This window comes from Leptonotus elevatus, chromosome 2, assembly GCF_054856555.1.
Source record: "Leptonotus elevatus isolate MCC_2025b chromosome 2, RoL_Lele_1.0, whole genome shotgun sequence".
In the NCBI taxonomy this organism is placed as follows: domain Eukaryota; kingdom Metazoa; phylum Chordata; class Actinopteri; order Syngnathiformes; family Syngnathidae; genus Leptonotus; species Leptonotus elevatus.
In genome coordinates this window covers 27,128,034-27,154,690 of record NC_141240.1, presented here as the reverse complement: position 1 = coordinate 27,154,690, position 26,657 = coordinate 27,128,034, and the positions used below count along the sequence as shown (strand labels likewise).

General features: G+C 42.2%; 1 protein-coding gene across 1 annotated transcript; it reads right to left on the bottom strand.

Annotated features, from left to right (window-relative positions):
* Positions 1-410: 410 nt before the first annotated feature.
* On the bottom strand, positions 411-25,674 carry bcl2l1 (BCL2 like 1). The gene is made up of 3 exons (XM_086070288.1): positions 25,510-25,674; positions 21,930-22,626; positions 411-700 (listed from the first exon to the last, which is right to left on the bottom strand). The coding sequence occupies exons 2-3, from the start codon at positions 22,458-22,460 to the stop codon at positions 557-559; spliced, it is 675 nt and encodes a 224-aa protein (XP_085926414.1). The 5' UTR covers positions 22,461-22,626; positions 25,510-25,674; the 3' UTR covers positions 411-556.
* Positions 25,675-26,657: the final 983 nt, after the last annotated feature.

Below are 26,657 nucleotides of genomic sequence, written 5' to 3'. Positions count from 1 at the left end.
ACTATATAAAGAAAGGTCGGATGCTACCAAATGTTGATTATTATATATTATGATCACTTGTAGCTTCTATGCTTTTGGATTTTTTTTTTTTTATATAATAGCTCCGGGATTATACGTAGGCTACTCACAAAAAGCTATTGAGCTTTCTGGTGCAATTTCAGGATAAACCTCAAATGCACTGTAACCTTTTGTGGGAAGTGTGGCGGTCCATCAACTTTTAACCTCCTTGGAGGATTAAAAAAAAATGGGTCATTTAGACAGAACTAATGTGTGCACGCTTACAGAGAGCAAACCAAACAGGAGGGATAAAAAGGAACACATTCCTGACATGATAGCATCTTTGTGTTTATGCTAAGGTTAGCGGAAGGGAGGAGAGGGGGGGGGGGGGTAACATGAACACAAAGACCCTCCTTCCGCTTGTTTCTCACGGTCCCAAAACAACGAAGTCCATTCTGAGTCCAACATGTGATGGCAGGAGCCATCAAACGGAACCTCCCATTCTACTTCCGTCGCGTTCTTTCGTGTAAGCGTGTGCGTGTGTAAGAAGATGAGGGCATCACAGGCGCTTCTGGGCGATGAGGGAGCCCACCACCACCCCGGTCACCAAGGTCATCCCGGCCAGAAGCCACTTCTTGAAACTCTCCTGGGACCGGCGAACCTCTGCTGCCGCGTCGTGGCCGAAGATCTCAGCAAAACGCTCCTGGAAATCAAAACACAACGACAATTAACGCTAATGCGGAGTAATGGGAACGGTTGTTTGGTTGATCGTGTACAATTGCAACACATTTGAAGAACATGTTAAAATAGAGCAAGGAGCTCAATTCGGCTCGCCACTTCAACATGTGACCCACTAGAGTTTAACAAACGATGCATATAGTTGAATTTAGACTTCTTGAACAGAATTATAGTATAGTGTACTACAAAGTATCTAGCAAAAAAAAAAAAAAAACACATTATCAAAAGTGGTGTAATATTTGTGGCATAAGTGTAGCATTTAAGTTTTTCTTATATTGAAATTGCAAAAAATATTTTTTTATGTTTCATTTACATAAATACATGTTTAAAAAATATGAGTTACGCACATTTTACATTTAGACTTTTTTAACTAGCGAGTTTTTTTTTTAAGTGTTAATGATTTACTGTAAATGTAACATTTTTCTTTTTACTTTGTCTACAAATGACCTGTCCTATCGGTATGTCTTTTTTTTTCTTTTTCTTTTTTATCAAACGTGGCCAATGAGCATTGTAGTTTGTTTACCCCTCCCTGCGCTATAGTATGCTACTCGAAATAGTACGTCACTGATGGAGTTTATTCTTTGAAATGTACACAATTTCACTCGTGAGTCAAGTTCACACATTTACAGGGTTTCTCAATTGCAACCACAGGGCAACCTGACGTTAGGGTTGTACCCAGGCAACCAGCAGAGGGCGCAATTAAATCATGTCAAAGGGCCTGAAATTACTTAGATTCAGCCTTATTTCCATGCAAAAAAAATTGGGGCTGTGTAACCAGGTAACAATTAATCCTTAATCTTACATTTGAATGGTGACCGTTTTTAGTTAACCTTAGTCAGGTTGGCTTCATACATCATGTCGGGAGCCTACCGTCACCATGGCAACACACACCGAGTAAAGTCCGTATAAGGCCACCTTGATCACAACCGTGCGTGGTAACAACACCTTTTAGATACATGAAAAGAGCCGTCACCCTCATCCCAGTAATAATGTAGCAGATCCATGCGAGATGTTGACATTCTTTCCCAGCTCAAGGCCCGCGTAACCACCGCCCACTGAAATCATTTCCTGGAAATGAAAACCACCAACATCGTGCAGCTGGGAATTGTCACCAGTAGGGGGCGTCTGTGGAGTTTACAAAAGGACAGCCGACTGACTCAGACTGCTGATGATGCCCGTATTGTCCTTGTAGGCCCCCCAAGTGCCTTCAAAAAAATTGCCAGTCATTCTCAATTAGTCAGACACAAATGTGCTTATGACTAATTCTGGGTTGAGGGGCAAACCAAAGAGCAAGAGGAACATTTTGGTCTTTGGAAACCGCAGACTGATGAGACAGAAAGAGTGAAACCACTGCGGAGGTGCTTCTGGAAACAGGATATGACTTGAAGGGAGTTAAATCTGACCAGCACTGCCTTTATTTTCTATCATAATTTCACAAGTGGCCACTTGGAATGTTGCAAATTTTCTATCATAATTTCACAAGTGGCCACTTGGAATGTTGCAATCACACTTGTTTTCTTCCCCACCAGTGTTCAAGTATCTTCTATTTACAATATTTATTTATTCGCAGATGTCCATTGCGGGTAGGTCTGGGGAAAAATACGACAGGAGCTCTGACAGAAGAGCAAAAAGATTTACGGTTAAGATATCACATGGCAGGATGACAACTAAATTCAATAGCAACAAGTGTGCACAGTGACAAAACGACATGGTGCAGAGAGACAAGAGGTTTTCAGTGCATCATGCAACGTTATCGTACTTGTGAACAAATCGTGCAAAGTTTTCTAAGAATTTCGCTGCGTGTCGACATGCTGGCGGAAGATAAGCCGACGCAATGACCTCAATCCTGTGTGTGCGTATAAATAAAGTGACTGTGTGAACAGCAGTCCTCATGAGACTTACTTGTATATATTTACTCTCATCTAAGCATTTGGTCTTGACGTGTTCACTGTACAAAAAAAAGGACACTGCTGTGGCCAAATAACAGAATGTCTATTCCGGCGTCGATTGAGCTTGAAGCCGCTGCAGAAAAAGATAAAACAAATGCACCTTTTACTTTTGGGCCTGTATTACATAGGTAGACAAAAATAATTGTTTTTGGATTTCAGCACGTTTACTGGCATGTGAAATGACAAAAGGAGTGGCGTTTTCCCTCATGTGCTTAAAATGAAGTGATCACAACATTAGGAAAAGCACGCTGTATAATGCCTTAGTTTTACACCACGGCAATCAATGATTACAATAACACAGAAAAAAAGTGAACTCATTTTGCATATTTTAGAGAAAATGAGTTCTTGCCCTGATGTTAAATGTGTACTTAAGTCTTCTGTCAATGTTCAGCAAGTTTCATTACATACAAAGTTCAATCAAGGCAACAAACATTGACCCTACCACGTTGGGGATTTTGTGGCCCGTGGGCTAGGTTTCGGAGAGGAAGATTTCTTAAGTCAAAAGGAGTGGGCAGTTTAGTATTATTATTATTATTAAATCAATTACACAACTCAAGACAATCCAAGTGAAACTGTGATTTACCCGTACAATTAATTGATTTACGACGGTGCCAGTTAAACCGGGAACAAATTAATTCACTGCATTATTTCCTACGGGAACAGTTCATTTGAAATTAAATTGTTTTCGACTTGGGAGGTTCGGCTTTATCTAACAAGTCTTGTATATGCGAGGGCAGAAGGAAGCGGCGGCCTTCCATTCCGACCTTCCAAGAGCAGGCCTTGAGCAGAAGCAAAGGCCGGTCATTTTGTATTTGGAATGTGGGGAGGCTGCCAAGTTTGTCTTTCACTCTCACCTTGACTTCCTCCACACGCCTTGATTGTGGTGCATGCCGAGATAAAGAGTCCGCCTCCAGATAAACATAAACCCGAACTGAACCCACCGCCACACCACTATGACTTCTGACACAGATGACAAGGATGACTAAACGAGTGTGACAGGACACACAGCAGGTAGCTTTAATGCACTAAAGCAGACGGAAGCGGCCACGAGGGATTGACGAATGCTTGGATGAGTCACGCTTACGTTATTACACTCTTGGTACACGGTGTTTCATTATTCTAAAGAAAAATGGGCGGCCTTAAAGTTTCCGCAATACCTGCGTAATCGGTCAGAAACAATGTGAGCAATGTGGGTGCAGCGGACAAGCGCCTTGTGGCGAGGGTGAGGATTGACTGACACCATTCTAGGGACAAGTTAGGGCATGTCAAAGTGCGCAAGTCGTATTGATCACGTGGAAGTGACCAGAAATGCAAATAGTGAGCTGCTTTCACACTGCATTCTACTGGCGACATGAGACTCCTTGACAATATTATTTGTGCATTACAAATTCACAGGTTTGTAAAACCAGGTCAAAAGGTAGAGAAGGTGAGAAGCATGGACACACTTGGACCAAAATGATGTCCGTGAATATTTGTTGACAGCGGCAGTAACTCGTCAACCGGGGGTGGAGGATTGATTAGGGGCGGAATTTAAATGTTCAAAATTTTATGGCATCAAGAAAAGCGGTTTGGGAACATCTTTGCAACCTTTATTGGACCATGATGAAAAAACATGCGCTGCATTCACTCACAAGTAGGGATGGGCAGCTTTCGCATTTGGACCGGTTCGGTTCCAAATCTGGATACCGGCACTAAACGGGACCAATTTTCGGTACTTTTGTTCTGTTGCTGATGGCGGCAAAAACATTTAAATATATGGAGTCAATCAGTGATTATGCGGACCGCGGTTGCCAAACTGCAGGCCACACATTATTTCAGTGTCTTATCAAAATACAATAAACTCGTGCCCTTGGGCAGGCAAAGCAAATGCAATTCCTTAGTTACTTGAAATGTAATATAACAAAACACTCCACATTAATCAAAGTACGTTATACAACCAATGGAAATTTAACACCATGTTTTGAATGAGCGTCTATTGGCCGCAGTAATTGTCCTTTAAATATGTACAAAAACACTCAATTCACTTCATTTGGAAATCAAACGTATACCAGTGACAAGTACGTATAGTAGCATGTAAAGTAGTGCAAAAGGCCAACAACCATGATCGATGATTAAGCCAGCAAACACTCCAGGCGTGGCTCAACCAGAAGAGTTGAAGAGAATACAAAGACTTGGATGCATGAGAATACTCACAATAATATTGTACGTCGCATGTACAATGCAAATCTAAGAGCGCTGTTAGCAATACTATTTGAAGGTTTTATAGTCTAAAAATGCTCTTGGTGCGCAACCACTCGATTTCACGTTCCGTCATTGTTTTATTGTCCCACTGCTGCTTTGTTTCGCAAGCTTATCTTTCCAAGCATTCATGAGCGATTGCACATACTGAGGTGTAAAGTATGACAGGCGTGGTTGTATGTGACTCAAATGACAGAAATGCGAAACCCCGCCATCCAGATGCGTACTCTACCATTTACATTTAAACATGTTTTACTGTCTGCTCAACGCCCATCAGATCAGATCATATTCATGGCACTTTCGAGATCTGAATAATAGACCACCCGAAGGTAACACCCACCCCCCAAGTCCCAACCTAGCAGGTAAAGCCAGTCTTTGCTTCAATCTTACAAAACTGCACCTTTTTCTGTCTCCCTGCTCTGCCGCCGCAAGGGAAGCCCCTTCCAATTTTGAAACTTTCCGCTTCTTCTCAAGTTTATTTGGGGGGGGGGGGGGGGGACAAAGACTACGGGTAGAAGAGTGGGGGCCAGAGATTAGCTCAAGGAAGCAAAAGGTGCGCGAGAGAGAAAGAGAGATCATGCAGTTGGTCGCCACAGCAACTAGAAAGCAGCTGATTAGCGTGGCTGACAAATGGTCCAAACCCTGCATGTGGAGAAGGGAGCGTTTTAACAATCATTAGCAGGAGTTTCTTATTCATCACCTCCTGACTGGTCGGTTGCTCCTGTGTTGCGCCATAACAAGCTACAACAATCCAACACACAAGTGACTCTTTTTTTTCTCAGAGTGAGAAAAATACAGGGAAAAAAATAAATAAATCGATCACTAACTGTAGCTGAGAAGAACAATCAAAGCTGTATGGTCCATGACAAATATCAATAACTGGGATGATTAATTGGGCATGAATACATAAACCATACACTAGAAATGCATGTTGATCTATAACCATGGTATAATCCCACCGGGCAGAGCCTATTTTGTGCTATATTATGTACTATAAATCCCCAAGAATAAGGTCAGCCGAAAGGAAACCATTTCGTATCTTATGCCTGACACTGAATTCATGAGTTAAAAAAAGAAAGTAATCAAAATGGAATAAAGTCATTTTTGGCCCATGTTGAAGTCAAATACTGTATCAACACACATACCCCACCAAGAGATATAATTAATGACCCAAAGTTTGCTCAATTCTGTTCTTGAGAGAATCTGGCATCCAATGTTTTGAAATATGGGGGGGGGGGCTGTGGGAAATAAATGGCACAAATGGCACATTTAAACCTGACTTGAGAGCGACCATGACAACAGACTTCAGGCTTAAATTCTCTTATCTGGCTGGCTGAAACAAATGTTGCTATTGTCTTTGCTCAAGCCCTCACTCTTATCCAAAGTTCAAACAGGTTGCATCAGCCTGCTCCATGTTACACTAGTCAGACGAACTATTTGACAAAACCATTCTTATTTGGCAATAGGCTATGAATCGAGCGCTGCAGAGAAAGCTCCAGGCAGTTCCGTATGACCAAGCGTAAAGTATTCATATTTAACACAATGTTGACAAAAGCTGTTCTTTACGCACACACATACACTTTCATGTGTTGGTGAGAAGAGTGTGCAACCAAATGACAAACATTCAAATGGACACAATTGTCATAGATCCATAAGATAAGCGTATGTGTTGTGTAGGAACTTGCTCATTGAGTAACAAATACATAACTCTGAAAAAAGCATTCCTCTGTGCTAAGTCAGAGTCCATTTTCAGTGTTCACATACCTCCCATACAAACTTTAAAGCACTTTTCAAATTCCAGATGCCTCACTTGTAAAAGGTCTTATCTGGGTTTCTGTTCAGTGCACGAAGGGGTCATGTGGGAGATGCCTTCTTTTGCCCACTTCCTTGACTAACTGGAGCTGACATTCAAATTAAAAAGACATCACTTAACTTACGACACCAGTAAAGTCATAAAGAGATGGTTTCGACCACTGGTTCTCGACTGTTGCCACGCGGGGAACCACATTTATTTTATTTTTTTACTGTAGCCAAATTTGCAACCCACTTTAATTCAAATAATCTTTAAATACACATTTCAGCTACACAAGCTTGGGCTACATGTGCTTTTCGGAGCAGCACCTTATTAACTCATTTTCTACCAAAACGTATACAAACATTCTATTTTAAATATTGCCATGGTCCCAAAAATGTATCTGTACGTATTTCTTAATTTTCTGCTAGAGCATACAGTAGGCTTTAATGCAGCCTCTGACCTGAAGAGGCCGCTTAAAGCTATGGTAGTTACTACAAAAAACGGCCAGCAGGTGGCAGCAGAGTATACGAGATCAACCAGGTCCATGAGCAAAAAAGCTCCTTTCCCCACCATTTTAAACAGATTTGTGAGTAATGATGAAACTTAGCTATATTCTAATGCTAATTGCTCCAAAAGGAAACGTTATATATATTTTTTTCCTGATGAAAAAAGAGACTAATCTATCTCTTTTTGTCGGTTCCATGTTTTTATAGCAATAGAACACAATATTCTGTCGGTCATAATCCAGTAAAACAGCCGGGAGCAAAGGGGGTTGCTTCAGTGAAAATGGCTGAGTGAATGAGTTAAAAAAAAACTGATGAATGAACATGAAAACCTGGAAATATAAAATGTATTCTTAACATTGCTATATGTAACGATGAAACGTATGTCTATATTGTTGTAACCTGAGGAATCCGTATACATTTTTACTACCTGTAAGTGACCCACTTTTAAGTCTCAACGCACGAGTTGAGAATCACTGGTTTCGATAAATGCTGCACTGGTTTGGAAGCTTAAGCAGCTCAACTCGAGCTGCTACCGAGACCCAAAAAGATCCAGTGAACATTTGAGGACTGTCTCTAAGCAACCTTTCCTGGCGGTTGCAACACTTTGGACGTGGGCATGCATGGTAGCGACTCATTCCTTAGCAGAGAGTACAATTGTGCAACAAGTGACACACCATGTGTTTTTGTTTATGGAGTAAACCTGCACTGTTGTAGTGTGACAGATGAGATGTAGTTATTTACAGAGTGACCGAGTGATCTGGTGAGGAAATATGACCCGCAGCTTACACTATGACAAACAGTCCTGAACACATCGTGTGATAACAACAGTCGAGGCCACTGGTTTTGCGTCAATTCAAGATTTGAATTGCAGTGGCACGATATGGCAACATCACAAATGAACCAATCAAAAATGCACGGAAGCTTTCACACAGGTAAAAAAAACAAAAAAACAATGTCTGACACAGACACCAACCACGCGCGGCCAAGGAATAGAAATGCAACGTATATTTCATAGTGCCTTTCTGTTTCTGGTAAAAAAAAAAAAAAATACTGTATACTGAGTGCCAGTTACATTCAAATAAATGGCAGCGAGCCTCGTCTTTCAATACATCCTCGTTTTTTCGTTTCTATTCTCGCCCATGTCCCGCTGCGTCTTTCTCAACTGACTTGTTTTTGAAAAATAATTGTGATTATTACCTCAATATTGTGATTGTGATTTAACAGGCAGTATTTTCTCCAATGTCCTATTAAAAAAAAAAAAAGAAATGTATTCCAATAAACAGTATCAGAGTTCAAGGCTTGAAATAAGCGGTTTCGTCTTGTATTTTGTGCCTCAAACTAGGGCTGGGTAAAAGAACAAAGAAATCAAATAATCGATATAGAATTGATTTTCCTTTTTGAGTCCGATAGATTCAGATTTTTTTTTAAATATCTAACCGTTTTCTTGAAATTTACTGTTCACATGAATTTCAAAGTATTTTCTTACATTTATGAAAGACCTGACTTATTGCCCTTTAAGACAATTTTGAACATTTTTAATTAATATTTACAATTATTGCATTTGAATTATGAACATATTTTTATCTCCTCTTTGCGGATGTCGATGTTTGTGTAACACTTCACTGATTATAACAAGTGCTACTTTAATACACCGCATGATTTAACCAGTTCTTGCCTCCGCAAAATTTAATTGCGGAGTCCCCCCCACCCCCACCCCCCACACACTTTTTATCACCTCCCTCCATGCGAGGACTCGGAAGGTGGCGAATGCGGCAGCCCCGGTGTGTCCCTCATAACCATTCGGGGAAGAAGAGAGCCTTGTCTTTGTGCCAAACTGAATACTTCCGTAATGTGACGTTAGTATGTGTCAAATGTGCACTTCACAGCCATGAGCCGCCAATCACACGGTGGCTATATAACATCAGCCAGCTTGCCATGTCTTGCCATGATGCTTCTCTAGATGCGTAGTGACATCATTTATGCACTTGAACAGCAGCGTTTTGTTTAATGTGGGATCTACCTGTAATAAGTCAGTTCCATTCCACCCTTACTGTGCCGGACAGAACTGAAACGGACAGCGAGGTGAGTAGCAAGACTAGATGACGATGAAGCCCTTCTTAAAGAAGTTATTAAGATAAAGTGGTTATATTAATTCTGCCACAAACTCAACACTTAGTTGAATTGTTGTGGACCTTGTGACATCAAACTGTCCTCCCTGTGTTCTTCTTCATTACGATTGCTTTGACATTTGAGGAGGAAATCTGCCAGAGGTGGCATATGACCAGGGAAGGAAGGGATTGTGCGCACAAAACCCAACAACCCGGTTCAATCTGGTGAATTTAAGCATTAAGCCGATTTCCTCGTATAAGAGCAAAGAAGGCAGCATGACGTCCGTCCGCAAGTGGCTCAGAAACATCACCCACTGTGTGCAACATAAATGTGGAATACAGAACGAATCAGGAAAGTAGTTGCAGCACTTCACTTTTCAACATTTTAACTGGAGTTCACCAGTGGTCAATTCAGTAAATCCCTCTCTATCGCGGGGGCAGAACCCCCCCCCCCCCCCCCCCACACACACACAATAAGTGAAATCTGCAATACAGAAACTAGGCATATTATTCTAGCATTTACAGCAATTAGATTTATTTTTAAGGGTCTTTTAAACACACTTAAAACAACACAAACAGTTCAACGTGATGTATAATACTGCATCTTTAAAGCACAAGATCATTGAGAAGTTTGCCCAACAGACTCAGACCAAACCCAGATAAAACTTCGTCATAGTACTGTACATAGTTTAGCGAAAAGGATAAAACAGTCTTGATAAAATCATGGTGTCCACTTGAATATCAACGGGGAAGGCAAACATGCAACTTTTACAAGGACAAGGAGGCGGTCCGGGGTCAAGTAAAGGAATTTTTAAGATAAAGCGATGATCCTCCTCTGTGAAGAACTTCCTATTCCAATTCCTGCAGCATGTTAACCAGCTTGGTGGCTCTCTATCATTCATCAAATCATTTTTTTGTATTCTTTTAATTTTACATTCTTGGCACTTGGTGCACAAGATTAATGCCAACAGGAGGCGTGAGCGTGTGGTTCAAGTGTGATGGATTGTTTCCAATAAGTAGTGGGGAAGCACGAACAAACGAGGACATTAAAATATTCAACCTCCTTAAAGTGACAATGCCGTTATTTGTGCCAAATGAGCCTCTATGTACGCTTTCCTCTGCTTTAGGACCTTGGAACCAACGCTCGCTGTGTGTGTGTGTGCATATATATATACACACACACACGTGTGTTGCACGACAGCAAGGCCATGAATTAAAGACAAGATTAATGAGTCAGGACATGAAGGCTCAGACACCAATCTGTTCCCACTCTGGAGGATCTCGCTCCACAAAACCCCATTCTGTCAACACACACATATAAAATGTACACAACAGACATACACACACCTAAGTCAGAAAGTGTGCTCAAGTATCAGAGAGTACATAACAGGACATAAACTCCCTCCGGGAGAACGCTGAACCGTTACCCACCACATGAGCAAGAACTATATTGTTTTTTTTTTTTGTGTGTGCAAACAAACCCCCAAAAAAAATCCACAATCAAAAGGAGGGCGGCTATTATACATAGGTTTAGGGGAAAAGCAAAAAGTAATCATATAGTATAAATGTTTACCTGGTACCTAGGGGTTGTGAAAAAGTGTTATATGATATTTAATGTCTAATGTTACAAATTGATGTAATAATGTGGTGGATTTGACTCATGGAACTGAAGACCTACACGTGTGGTGTGCTGGACTTCAGGGGTTTTGGCACTTTGTTTATATCCTCCGAGCCTCCCATAGTTTTAAGAAACATGTTCAATCAAGTGTTCTCTGTGATATACCTCCTATGACTCCCATTTTTTGCCAAACAATAAATAACACGAAGGCTGCGGGGTCTAATAAGCATGTACCATTTCCCCGTTTGAGGAATGGCGGCCTGCTAACTTATGGTTGCTAGGCTAATGCTCACTGTCTGATGGAATTAACGTGAAATTACTCTAAATGACAAAATCCAGCCCTGGAGCAAAATTGATCCTTAGCAGAATCAATGATTGTTTACAAAGATTCCACATTGTTTTATTCACTAACTGTAACTAAGTGTATAATGTTGGAGACCATAGGAAAGCCAACGAGGAGGACACTAATTGAGAAGGCAGCAAATGCAAGTTTTGTTTTGTTTTTTAATTCAAAGAAAACATATTTCAATGACGCATTTTACAGTTTCTTTACTGAGCACCATTTCTTTTTTCCCCTTTTAAAATTAACGGCCTTGTCCAAATAAAAGTTAAAAGTCAGGTATAGTCCGCAATGCCTGCTGAGGCTCTCTGAACCAAACCTCTTCCCATTCAAACTGACAAGACAACAAAAAGTCCAACCTTGTTGTCCCTTGCTGACAGTCTGCACTACAGCATTAGAACCCCAACGCACGCTCCCAAAACGACCTGGGACGCACAGCACTGAAGAGCTAATTTTCCAGTCAATCTAATCAGGACAAGCCCAAAATACACACTCCGTTAAGACATAAAAGAAGAATGACTTTAGGAGCAAAATATCATCTTTGTGTTATGCACAAATTGTTTTATTATCTGCTTTCTTATTGCAGAGGCGCTGACAATATCGTTATTGCTTGGAGCGCCCCAAGGCTGAACCAAGTCTGGGATGAACACAGGCGCAGTCATGGCCTCTACGCTCTATCATCATTTAGTCTTCATAAAACGGGCATCAAGCATTTGCATGAAAGCCTCATCAACCCTCTCCATCCGGCCCACTGCTCTCCATCTTTATACACGCCACGAGACACACTAATCCCGTGATATGTCTTATAATCTGATCACAGATATTAGAGAGGAAGAGAGTGGAATGAAATGAGAGGGGTGCAGGAAGAGAGACAATGGGGTTAGCGTTTTTAATTTCGGGTGAAATGAGAAAGAACGGGTTACCCGTAGGGGGAGAGCAGAGAGGTAAAAAAAAAAATGGAGGGAAGGAGGAAGTTGAGTGGGGGGTGGGGGTGTTTGCTCGTGACCTGATTTTACCACTAAGCCCGAGAGAAGTGGAGCAGCACACCAAAACCAGTCTTCCCTTGGTTTCATAAAGTCACAGTGCACCATTGGTATCACCGAGTGACCTACTAGCTACAACCTCGTCGAGCTGAGTCACCTGCACTTTTATCTCTCCCGCTGTTGCTCGCCTTTGGCCGCACAAGGGCTACACCTTCATGCCTTTCATGGTGGGTGGCTATGCATGTGTGGGATTTGCTAATGTGGGGAAAGTCTCCATGCTACTGGACTGGCAACACTTCATGGATAGACAGAGAAGACGCCGCCAATCTGTTATACAGCTGGATGTCTGCGCTGCATACATAAGCATAACGAGAGCATATGGACCGCCTCGTACTTATGACAGCAATATGTAAACTCTTAAAGATTGTGCAAAATTGTCAGAACCGCAATGTAAGCTCCGGCATCTGTGTTATCAATCACACAGCAATATGGCATCCCGAGGATAATTAGACGTTTATGCTGAAATTGCCCATATCCTGATTTCAGCCTCTCAGCAGTAATCATTTTCTTATGTCTGTAGTCCTTCATGAAAGCAGCCGTAACTTGGTTTCAAAAAGCTTGGAGAGTACAACTCCTCACATGTGATATTCATTAATTGTCAGTTGTTGTTTTTTTAAACAAGTGGTTCATAAACAGTAAATGAGGGGAAATTATTTGTAATACACTAATGCAAAATCATTTTTTAGCCGATTACTCAATTAACCGATGCAATATGACAGCCCTAGTGCCATCCCAGAATCTATGACGGCTCCGATACCACTTTTGAAGGTACAATATTGATGCCCTTACTGAACCACTAAGTAAATGTTAAATAAATCTACTGTAATTTTCGCTTATCAAACTTAATCAACTAGCATCTATATATATATATATATATAAAACTATGTAATACAACTGTCAAAAAAGCCTCTTTATTACCACTTAATATGAAACTATTACATGTGTGAAGGTGATTTGCTGTACAGATTGCATTACTAAGTGTTGATGTCATCTGAATGTGGCTAAACAAATCAAAACAAAAAGGCATGTGCGCACCTACTTGCATACCAGCACTCGCAAATCACATCCCTGATGTTTTCATTTCAGAGCTGTGGGCAACTCCGATGTACAATCTGTTCGCTGTCATTGTGACACACACTACTGGGTACAAAGACACGCACACTCCAAAAGCAGTCCATTACCGATGTTAAAAAATGAGCCCGCCCACCCGCATCGAGAGACACACACACTCCCTGACTGCATATGGAAACAATAGATATGCATGCATATGAGCGCATTCAGATCAGCATGGAGCCGCCCCCACAACGACAAACCAAAGTGGCTGCCATTGATCGGATGCAAAGAAGGCTTTTTGCTGGAGCTTCGTCTTGGCGTGTTTTATGTACATAGACTGTCAGTAGCATGAGAACGGTTGATTTAAGCAAAAACACAAGACTCCAGCACAAGTGCATTTTCATACACGTGCGTGAGGCTGGCTCCTGGTCCTTTGTTTAAAATAGTCATCGGTCCAACATGGCGCTGTCCCCTCCCCTACACAATATAATAAGTTGACACACATGAGATAACAGCATCTGCGCCTAAAACACAGTAACTGTGCTCAATATGGTCAAGACACTTACAGAAAATGTCCATGAGCTCTGAACTGTCAAATACTTTGGGAGGGACAGCAGATATTTGTCGTTGGTTTATCCACCACAATTACAATAGAGGACAGGCCGATGTAAAGGAAGATGAGAAACCCGTAAGGACTGAGGGGAAACGATGTATTGAGCGAGGGATGTGAGCGGGTCACGGCAAGGGAGACTCCGACTGAAAAATAAACGACAAAAATCGATCGGAAGCACAGCAAGGAGATGCAAGAGAGATGTATGGAAGATAAAGGATGGGGAGCGGAGGAGGAGGAGGGCAGGATGGGTCCCAAGGGTGAGATTTCCCTCTCTTCTATGGCAGGCAGTCTGACAGATGACTGTGGATCTAACCACCTCCATGTTAATTACAGAGGAGAGGGGGGGGAAGGCTGGCGGGGCAAAGATAATAACAGAACCTTTTTAGGGTGCTAAGATTTAGAGCCCCATTTATCGAAATGAGGTATCGCTTACTGTGTCACTCCGTCCACCATCCAGTCATCTTCAATACGGTTATCTCCACTTGGGTCACCTCAAGGCCAAAACACGCTGGACTGATGCATTGATTGGTAGACATTCATATATTATTCCCATTTGGAAGTGACCAAAGTCAAGACAAAAGAACAGCAAATGCTGGTTGTCCTCTATTGTTCATTTAGGAACACATCCATCTATGTGGCTCCATTTTCCATTTTCCTGAATCTATGCAAATTGCAGGAAACAATTAAATCACAACATCTCTACTTGGCCCCTGCTATTAAGTTTGCACAAAATAATTTTATCCATGATCACGATAATGGCTGCCATGATTAAATTAACCCGATTGTCAGCGATATTTACATATAAAATGCAGGCTCTGCAGCATTTCTAATCAAAAACTCTCTCAACCAGCCAACTACCAGGGGGCAAAAACGTGGTTACGGTTTTATTAAGATGCCTAAATAACTGGGCGTAGTCTGCTAAGCCATGGTAAAGAAGAAAAAAAATCCATAAAATAATGAAGATGAGGATCATCATGGTGAGGAGCGAGTGTTGAACTGGAAAGGAATCGGCATCTGAACATGATTTGGATTCAGGGCAAGTGACGTTAAATGTGATAATGCCATGTTTACTCAGCCCTTGGTAAATTTGGTAAAATACATTTTCCTTATTCTTAAAAGCATAATTCATTAATTTTAAAAAATAAAATAAAATGTTGCAATGATCCCTAGCTGCCATATTGCAGAAACAAATCAGACAAAGGTTGTGAGTTCTAAAACGTATCCCAGGCAAGCTAAATTCAAACCTGCTTGAAAGCTAGCTCTTGTTCAGCTATCAATAATGTGGCACCAACATCACATCCCGAAATTGTGAAAATCATGGGCACAGAGGACTAAGATGCATTTCCATTGTTTTGTACCACAAAAATACCATCAAGAAGAATCTACGCATTCAACTTCTTTTAAAATGCTAATTAAATTTGGTGGTAAGAGAAGAAGCCATTTAACTGCAACCTAAATGCCTTTTACCTAGTTAGTGGAGTATAACAACTGGACTAATGGCCTTATTTCCTTTTGCAGGTTTTTTCACCATGCATTATATCCACACCCAGCTGCAGTCAAGCTTCTCCAGACCAGAGACACTTTTATGTCTGCCGGAGGAGGGGGGGAGAGAAAATGTTTCCCTCTATAGCAAGTTAAGATATTATTCTTCCCTAATTGGTAATAAGGCTGTACCCTGACCCCGAGGCAGCTCTGTCTCCACAGAGTAATCACTGCAATCACCTCCTCGACTGGTAACAGTGTTATTAAGGTCGATGGCACTGCCGCTTCCTCCCCCGTCTGTCTATTATCTGGCAATATATGGCCTTTTACTCCAGCACTTTGCTTGGTCGCGGCTCTGGCCGAGCATATTTATCTCCCATCAGGAGCCGCTAATATGGCGCTATCTCAGCATCTCCTCCAGCGCAGCTTCCAAAATAAGCTCCAGCGGGGATCGTTTGCGAGGCTGGCTGGCAGTATTAATGACAGCGAGGTGTGCTCTGCACTGCGGAACCCGTCACCTTTGCCACCTATGTGAGCACTTAGGCTGAATCCCAAGTTGACGGAACCTTTGTCCTCAAAATAATTACTTTACCGTGGGACCATGGCGTGGGTGAATGATTCCCACATGAACTTCAAAAAGCAAAAAAGAAAAATGTGTCTTGCTACCGACACCTTTTCTTGCTCTATCCGAAAAAGCACTGAATTCTGATGTAATGTAGGCCACCATTTTATGAAGCCTCATTGGCTACATCGTATTGCTATTCAAGAGAAGTCTTTCAATCTGAATGTTCCGAAGACATAAATTCTTGTGAACGAAAGGCGCATTCCAACTGAGCGGTTCAGTTCAGGTCAGTTCGCAACGGTTAACTGATTTTGCATGCACTTGGGTACGTTTATCCATGATACCACCCCCATCACAAGGTTTGAAATAACTGCTTCTTCTTTGAGGACCAATTTTGCTCATCATACATGTCATGGGCCAACGTTTTTGAGCAACCCACCGCTGCACTGTCCACCTCCACAGTCATGCAAGGAGGAAGCAGAGGGATTTTTTTATTATTATTTTTTACAATCATGACATGTTATGGGTGTATAACGAGTTAGCGTTCAGTGATTTCCGCAACATTTAGCAGCTTTGCGTTTTGTCGTATAAAAACGGTAAGTCAGAGTTTTGCATTTCATGTTTTGTGGGAGGAAACTAGAGTACCCGGAGGAAACCCACGCAAGCACGGGGAGAACACGCAAACTCCGCCCAGGAAGGCCGAAGCCCGGACTCGATCTCACGTCCTCTGCACTGAGAGGCGGACATGCTAACCAGTGAGCCACCGGGAGCCTTGTATCATTACATAAAATAATCGTAATAAGCATTCTCCGCACTTAGCAATTTAGTACCTCGTACATCATTTCTCAGATCATATTGACATGGGCCACTTTGGCAAAATGACTCCCCCCTAACCCCCTTGCTGTTAGCTTTGTCCATAATTGTATTTTACAAGAGAGAAAAATGCTTCTTGTCAGTTACGCTTATTCTGATTTCTGTAATGTTAAAACATAAAACAAATGCAAAAAATGCTGGGCAAAGATTTTCACAATGATATATATGGAGTTCCACTTTTTTTTAGGACATTTTAATAGCGGGTTAAAGGATTAAGTACCATTTTTTGTGATACAAGCTTAATTTGAGAAATTCGACTAAGGAGTCACCGACACCATGCAAAGCAAAGGTAAAAATAAATAAATAAATAAAAGCTTTCCAACTTTACTATATATATAGTCTGTTCAAACGTAGCTTACATGCACACAAATGGTGCAGGGAAATAACCTGTCCTACTGGAATCTTGACTTGGCACTGGGCATAAAATTGCGCTGCCTTAATGTGGGTGTCAAGACTTTTTAGCTCACCATCTGTCAAATGGTTTCTTGTTCCCACACTTGTATCTCGCCGTCATTTTATAATTACTACGCACCCAAATTCTTAATTTAAAAGTGATTGAGAAACTGAGTGAAAGAGAAGTGACTTAGCTGGCGCAAAATATACAAATATTTCATCAGCTAGCATTGGGGAGGGCACACCTGCCTCACGGCGATAATCCAACATCTGCCGGCGGCATATCCCTGCGAGGAGGTGGCAGGGGAAAAGAAAGCAGGTTGCAAGAGCTACCCAAAAAAAAACGAGCGAGAGACAGTGTCTCGCTTGGGTTTTGCAACGGGTGACTTTCGGCGAATCGAGGGGCTTTTGACTTTGAGCAGTCGAGACCGCAGAAAAGAAGAAGTGAGACAGTCTTGTGGAGAAGACGAGTTAAAATATGAACAATGGAAGGATGCGACAACCGACAATACTCTGGTGGTAAAACACACAGACTCAAGTTTCCATCTGTGCTGTCCTTGTGGCTGGAGTGTGCTCCTGAATAACCAATAAGGGTCCTACCCGCGTGCTCTCTTTGCAGTGCAATAAAAAGCCGTCGAAGGAGAGGTGGGGTTGGGGGTTCGGAGGAAGTGGCATCATGTGCTCCAGGCCAAGTTGTCCATCGCTGGGAGAAATGAAAGTGTAGACGCTGAGCCATTCAACTTTTTTAGACGCTTTTCATTCACTTCACCCAGCCCAGGTTACGCTGACACGCAAACCGTTACGACTTGATGACTCGCACGCTACGAGGATAAGTGTGTTGGGGTGCGTTTATATCATCTTAAAAATAATTTGTTTGTTTTTTGCCTTACACATCTCCTCGTGATGCCGGCTACCTCTGCTAAAACTAACCACTTCCTTAGTTAAACAGGATCATCCACCCTGAAATGAAATTGTTACATGTGGAAAAAACGAGAGGCCATTATTATAAGACGGTGACGTTGTGCGAGTTGCTCACGCACATCATAGATGAGAGCGCATGACAGGCGTGACAAAGTATGTCATATCCCACTGCAAGTCTGCTCTGACTTGACTGAACTAAATGTGTTCACCAGTAAAAAATAATTTCTTAAAGAGTTACTTGTGTTTTTACATGTTTTCTTCACACTTTGAGCAGCATTGGAGACAGGACACAGAAAGCTCCAAGATCCAGGGCCGAGGAGTCACAAACGATGAAAGTTGTAGTGTAGGGCTGCAAATAATAATTATTTGAATAATTAAATGTCTTATAGGGGTGTGAATCGCCTACTACCCGGCGATTCGATTCGTATCACGATTAATCCCGATACAAATCTATAAATTGACTATTGCGATTTTTTTTTTAACTCAGATTTAGAAAATACTAACTTGTACATGTACACTGTAAGATTTGTATGAAAATGAAAATGTATTTATGTATCTGAAACTTCAGGCTTATAACTGAGCCACTGCATTTAACAAACAGGTTGCAGTCGGTTTCATGTTTGAACAGCACTGAAATAAGATAAGGCTTAATGTTCCATTAATATAACATTCTTCCATGCTTAATGTGTGAATCCTAACCCTAAGTAGAAGTTTTGTTGTGTTTTTTCAAACACTCCTAATGTCTTGTTATTTTGATGATTGATTAATGAAATGGATAAACAGGACATTTTTACAAAATGGCAGTGCAGAAAATTTACGCAACGCATTAAATGCAGACACCTGCTCCTATCGTTGTACCCTCCATCTCCTCTTTAAATGAGCGTCTGGCAGTGCAAACGGACAAAAGCTGTGGCCTGCCCAGTGAAATTTCCTTCTAGGTGCGCTGTGCAGCCACTGGGATGGCGGTTGCCATAGCGTCGGCCTTTGACCTGCCGCTATACAGAGTGGACATAAACAACAGCCCCTCCCCTTGGCCTCCGTTCTCCTTCATACCATCAAATGGCTGGCACAAAGGAAGAGCTGACCTTAACGGTCCTGCAGCGCACGCGCACACACACGCGCGGGTCAGACTGTACTGGGACGGCCTGGTTCTAGCCAACCCGTTGCGAGAAAAACATAGCTTTCATGTGCAGGCAGCTGCCATGAACAAGCGCTTTCTAGAGGAGAGGCCGGGCAAGGGAGGAAAAATGGACACAGTGCAAGAACAAAAAAAAAAAAAAAGAAAGAAACATGGCCAAGAACCAATCGAGTGGCCGCAGTGAAACAAAGGACTATCTGTGATAGCCTGGAATCATCCCCACCCTGTGATGAGACAACTCGGCCCCCGGGCGGGCTGGCGGTTCCAAAGCCCGATGCTGCCCGTTAAACTCCTGCATCCATTGAGCTCATTGACAATCTAGTTGTTGATCAATTAGCAAACAGCTGAGCCAGGCGCCGACAACAAAATCTGTGATTTAACCATCGTTTGGGCTCAATCTATGCCTGTGTTGACAACATTCTATCAAATCTCAAGTCTCCCGTGCCACTCTCAGGACACCCCCCCCCCACCCTCATGTCACAATCACATTTGCTACCAAACAGTAGAAATGTTGGCAGGACTTCTTATCAGCAACATACCACTCCTTTAAGTATTGAAAGAATTCAAACACAGACACCAGTGGATACAAACTGAACAAACAAAATTAAGTTAACTTAAAAACTAAATTCAAAGCCATAATATGGAGAAAGCATCAATCACTTTTGTGTTGACAGAAGTTGTTGTTGCTGACATTAGGTAACTCCATTTGTTGTTTTCATTAACGGAGTAATAATTTCCCCCGTATTTGAAATATAATAGTTATCGCCACTTTAAGTGAAATGCGTTTGCGCGACAATTGATTTATTCTACTGCAAAAAATCCGCTGATTGAGGAGAGCTCTGTTGTCAGTGTCGTGAGATCCCGTGAGTTAGATATGATCGGTCTGCAAGATTGCATCTGCGTCCTGCGCGCCTTCCGACGTCTCATTACAACTCCAATTAAACAACATTGAACTTTTTTTTTCTCCGTTCACCTCAATCATTTGTCTGCATGTAAAAAACAAAGTTATATTTTTAATGATTGCTTTAAATGTACATGTTAATGTTTCTAACTTAAAGACGAGGACGACGGATGTACTCTGTGTTACATCACTTCCGCTTAAGTCAAGATTGAATGTATTGTAGCGTCTCTCAAAAAAAGTTTAACGTAATACGTTACTTGGTTGTCTCACCTTTATTTTAGAACGGAAAAGGCTAAGCCATTGTCACGCCAAGAGGACAACAACAATAAGGCAAAGACCATATATGAGCAACAGGTCTCTCGCTAATGTTCCCCATCCCTTAGAAACACTCGGAAATTCGTCTCAGCAAAACACAACATGCAACTAACATGGCAGATTCGAGTTTGTTAGTTTTTTAAAATTTAAACATTTCCATGTTTTCCCATTAACCATAATCCGATTCCCAAAGCCACAAAACATTCTTCCTTCGATACTTTAGCAGCAGGCGCCAATCTACATGATTGGCAGTCCCAGCAGCCAGCTAAAAACATACCTGCTAAATAAATATAATATAAATATACATAAAAAATATATATATTAAAGTAGTGAAAATAGTTACTTTGCCAGATAAGTTACCTTTATTATGAAGAAATTCAATTACTAACTTACTTTTTTGCGCAAGTAACTATAACTAATTACTTCTGTAAAGTCATGTTCCCAACACTGCCCGTCAGTCACAAAAGAATTCACACTAGTCGGACTTGCTACATTTTTTTCTAACCCGTCCCCCTCTTTGAATTCTTGCGTGATTTGCCATATGTTTCCTCCTGCTGCCTGTGTCGCTTTGTAGGATCCTTCCGCTTGCCCCGACTGTCAGCTGCTTAAGTGAAAGCTGGTGATGATATCTTTCTCTCCAAATACAAGCTTTTTGTTTTGGACAAAGACGCCACTGTTTCATGTATTGTGAATTCACCTTTTTGTTTTTGTAGCTGCTTCCCTCTAGCTTGCCGTACTCAGTGTACAGTCTACAGCTACATACTCATTTAACAGGCATTGCTTGCTACAAACAATTCGTAAATCATGAAGCTGGCTATGGTTAAAAAACAATCTAAATTAGGGATTGCGGCGTACCAATACCAGGTATCGGGCCAATCCGCCTTATTTTAAGGTATCAGGTAATCATGGAGGATGTCGATACCAGCCACTGATCAAAAAGGCTGTATGTAGTTAGTTAGCATCATACAGTGGCAATTTGACATATTGGCAAACTATCATCTGCATCAGAGAGAAAGGTGTTTGATCACTTTTTTTTGGTCATTTTCCTAAATGAAATTTTTGCTATCAAAACTACGATATCTATCACTACGTATTCAAAGAGGCGATGTGCTCAGCGCGGCATGGATTTCATGTTACTATTTTGACGGCTAAAAACCAACAGGTCAAAACAAGCAGATTACAGCAGAACCATGGTAAGTGCACGTAGGTCGTTGTGGAATTCTTCGTTAAGTCATGCTGCTTTGATCTTATGCTATTCACATTGACCCGCCTACGCCACTTCGACGCTAAACGGCGACGAGCCAAATGGGACCACTGTGACGGAAGTGCATGCGTTTTAGACTCACCCATCCTCCTTGGCTCTCTATCCAGGGCTGAAGGTGGTTGTCCAGGTAGACCGTCATCCACTCGATGATCCTGCCCACCAGAGGGCTCATCTCCTTCTCCATGCACTCGACGCACAGCGCGCCGCCAAACGCGAAGAGCCCCACGATGCGGCCCCAGTTGACGTCGTCCCGGAACACCTCATCCACAACGTTCTCAAAGCTTTGGTAGGCGGTGGCCGGCGTGATGTGCAGCTGTTTGTCCAGGTCGCTGAAGGCGTGAGAGTAGCGCACCTCAAACTCGTTGGCTGAGTCCCGCAGGGCTTCTTTGACTGCGTCCAGGCTCGCCGCCTCCCGCAGTGGCGACGCCGGGGGACTGGTGCCATTCGTGGTCCCGTTGGCTGGCGTCGGTACCCGCTGCTCATCGCCTGATGCTTCTTCCCCCCCGTCAGTTCTGTTCGATGCCGATCTGAGTCCAGTGTGGGTGAGCGGGTAGTTTCCCTGGGAAAGTTTATAGCTAATGTAAAAAACAACCAATTCTCGGTTTTGAGACATGTTGGAATCGAGCTCGGAAAAGCGCCTCTTCGCTCCGGGTCCCTTCCTGTGAACACGCAGCACCTCCCTTTCTTCAGATCACCATGGCCAGCCGAGGTCCAGAGGACACTTGAGGGGCGGAAACAAAAAAACAAAACTGCACAAGGCTGACAAACCAGTTCAGACCCTGTGGAGACACAACAAGAAAGGCTCAAAGTCTGGACAGCTTACACCGTCATGTCTGTGCGCAGGTGTGTAGATGTAGTCCCACCTCTCTTATTAGATTTAGACAGGTGGGGTGAAAGGTCAATCCCTCTAATTGGGATAGTACATATGGAGCAGATGGGAGTTCAATTAATGAGACGCTCGTGTGTGTGTGTGTGTGTGTGTGTGTGTGTGTGTGTGTGTGTGTGTGTGTGTGTGTGTGAGAGAGACAGACAAAGAGAGGAGGATGAAGAAGACAAAAGGAGTGGTGGCTTGATGAAGGTGAGGTTTAGGTGACTGAGTCTTGAGGCTGTCAACTGCTCATGTGAACTCCACCCTTTTAGCTTTTTCCCTTCATCTCACTGACAGATAAGCCGCCCAAATGAAAAATTGAAAAGCACATTGTCCAGACACAAAACTCAAGCTTCAGTGTTGTTATCGATGTTGGCAGTTGCTGGTGGCTTATTAGGTTTGAATCATAACATTAACACGATGCGTCCGCACTTGCCAACGTCTCATCTGTCTGCTGGCGTGCTCTCAAAAGCAAAATGGCATTTGATAGACCACAGATGAGCATCACACCCCTCACCTCGTGCATCAGATGGGATGCTGCCATAATGCTACTAGATAAATACTGACAGTACTGGATTAGTCTAGTTAATAAACCAGGTCAGTTAATTAAAGTAAGGTGGGCTTCCACAACAAAGACAGCCTCCCTCATTTTATGCTGTCACTGTCGCAGTGGCTGCAGGCACAAAGAAGGGAGGAACATATTAACACCCACCACCCCCCTCAAAGACCTGCTGATAATCATAATAATTCAAATGTACATTGATAAGACAAGTAGAATTAAATCAAGAACAAAACATTGTGTAAGGACATACAATTAGAGATGTTAAAAATCATGTCTTTACAAAATCAATCATGTATTTTATTTTAGGTTTGGAATGCACAGCAAGTTCAGTACTGAAGCTGCAGTTATCACTGCATCATACTGACAGCCTGTTCTAATGTTCCTAAAATGTTTCGGATGTTGTCTTGCCTAAACTACACAGCTCTACGTTGGGGGGGGGGGGGGGGGTTGCTCTTAGATATCAGACATACTGACCAGTCGAGCCATGCAGGTTGTCAAGTTAATGCTGGAGAAAGTGTCTTAAAGCGTATTCTATATCAGGAAATATAATTAAAATTGTCAGAAAAAAAGGAGTAACGCAAAATGCTGTACAGGGTAAAAAATTATTTGAAAATAGGGGAAACAAAGTTTTTTGTGGGGGGGGGGGGGGTAAACACGAGCTAGACAACTTTTTCATAGAACAAGAATAAAAACACTATTAACAAAATGAAAACAATATGTATTTAAAACTGCCTGATATTTTTGTGAAACTAAAAGGTCATATTTCTGATACAGCTTTTGCTTTGCACGGGTGAAACTAATCCAAAGATCCGTGAGAGATGATGTACAAAAGCAGACGGTTAAAATGAATCTAAAATTGAAAATCGAGGTTCGATTATTCTTTTAGGTAGAAATAAGTGTTCTAACGCGTTGATGTGTTTCCCCCCTCCACACACACAAATAAGACATTTGGTAAGCGAGCCCGTGTCAGATTGATGGACGGACGCAGTGTTTACAGTAGCCACATGTTCTCAAGCTCCACGCACCACGTGGCTGGGCTAACCACGCACCCACACGTAGTAAACACAAGGGCAGCATGCATGCGTGCTAACTTAACTTGTGCCTCGCAAATGTGGCACCAGGACGACACATGTTACCCTCCCATGACTCCAAATATTACAGATGCCGTCCTAGCTCACTAATACAGCGGTAACGGTTGGTGTGCTCTTTGTCACGTAGCGGAGTTCCCAACAAGGCAACAATCCAAACGTCCTCATTAGCATCCATTTGATTGGAATCCAAAACTGAATTAAGTGTGCGGAGCGAAATGGCGTCTTACCAGCACGTTTGTTAAAAAGGCGACGACTTGGTCCCTGCTCGTCCCGTCTGTCAAACTACCTGAATGTTTGAGAATGAGAGCAACGCTTATGGAAACGTCCACTTTGTGTGGAGGGGACTTCATGTACACTACTAGCATTAACCATGATGCTCACCCTCCCCACCAGAAACACGCCCACTTGCCATCTATTACGTAACAGGACGCTTTCAGGACCCTGTGGAGAATTTCCCAATTAGCATTAAATCCAACGTAGACGCAGCTGCGATCTCGTGTTTTTCTGTTGGGAGGCCACCAAACGCCTCACGCCTGTCTAATTTACAAACAAAAGCCCATTTATAACACTAACGTGCCACGGGTGTAAAGTTTACGTAATGAAAAATTTAACGTTGTTTAAAAACAAAAAAGACCGGATGACATTTGGTATTTCCTATTTTGATAAACGGGTTTAGTGGGATCGTGAAGGCAGCGCTTAGCTCTCCTGTCACTGAGCGAAGAACGCAGGGTTTTAAATTAAAAAGCCAGTATTAGACTCCACCCAAATGTTTGTCCAGCCATTAGTAATCAAAACATTTGAATGAAGACACACATGAAGACGCCCCGCCAGTTCTAGATGTTCCTGTCTATGGAAGGATCCGTGAATTTAGCTGTCACCGAGACCGGTCGCATTAAAGCGGAAATGAGAGCAAATGTTCGTTCGTTTATATTCATTGTCTTTATATCCAACAGAACCGCATTTGATTCGGAAAAAAACCTACATTTAGATAAAAATAAAGGTAGCAGATCCCATTCTATCGCCCTCCGTCCTCTGCTAGCTAGACTAGAGGAAACGGAGCCTCGTCTCAGCCATTTTTAAACCACGACCGACAAACAAGCGTTGAGTCTTATTTTATACAAACAGACGAGGAAGCTCTTACTTGTACGGCGGTTTCCAAAAAAACATTTCTGGTCGCCTCGGCTCGCTGTAAACACCCAAAAGGAACAATCCAGTCATTGCGAGCACGTCGAGCTAAACGCCGACGATCGATAGCTAGAAGGCTAGTGGCTAGTTGTAGCAGCAAGGTTCCGCCCACCAAGCGACATCACGCAGACGCAGCACGCCCCCATGTGGCCACTTGCGCCTTTGCACCAGCCTGTTGGTTTACAACGTATCACGTTTTTTCTTTATAACTGTGTATACAGTACGTATTCTCAGTTATCCAAGTCATGTTAATCCCCCCCAAAATGGGTTGAGGCAAATTAGGCAATTCGGAACTCATTTGTTGAATTGTTTTTCTTGTTTTTGTTAAAATATTCAAATATGACTTGGCCAATTATGCACTTAGGCTCACGGAATATAATTATTCAAATATGACTTGGCCAATTATGCTCTTAGGCTCACGGAATATAATTTTATTCTTTTAATATTAAACATTCAGGAAAATGTATTTTTGAACTATACTGACTGTCCTGTAAATATACCAAATTTGTTTTCTGGACGCAGTGTTTATGGAATTTTAAACATCCATCCATTCCGATTCTGCGAGCTGTTTTTCGTGCCCTCAAATTACATTCGTGGACAGCCGGGGGTCCAGGACCTCCAGTTTGAAAATCCCTGCTCTAGTGGCCACTACATTAGGCACATTCAACAGAGACAAAAATGACAAAACATACTCAGTTTTAAAAGCATTTGAAAAGTGCAATTTATAAATTATGAACACACACGTTCGCAAAATATCCGAGTTAGAATACTTACCTACAAGCTTGTTTGCTTCCAAGCCAGGTGGGCTGCTGACTGGATGTGATGCGAACCGATCGGCCAGCCGAACAACACGAAAGTTATTGAGACAACTACGAATTAATTATTGCGCTTCGGCGTCATCATCAGATTGCCTTGACACGGTGTTTTGACGTCATCACCTGACCTTTGATGTCGCAGACGTTTATTTAAACGTTGACCAAAGGCAGCCGCTGTTTGCTTTTTTTATTTTTTTTTAGCGTTGAACATCTAAAAACACAAGATTACGGGAATTAAAATACATTACTAATAAAGTTTGGGACTTTTGGGGGAAATGTCAGGATGAAT

Bases quoted from the DNA above. Each gene is read 5' to 3' on its own strand.
- bcl2l1 (XM_086070288.1), bottom strand. From the start codon at position 22,460: ATGTCTCAAAACCGAGAATTGGTTGTTTTTTACATTAGCTATAAACTT. The intron at 701-21,929 runs GTGAGTCTAAAA...TTTGATTTCCAG, and splicing joins TAGAGAGCCAAGGAGGATGG to GAGCGTTTTGCTGAGATCTT.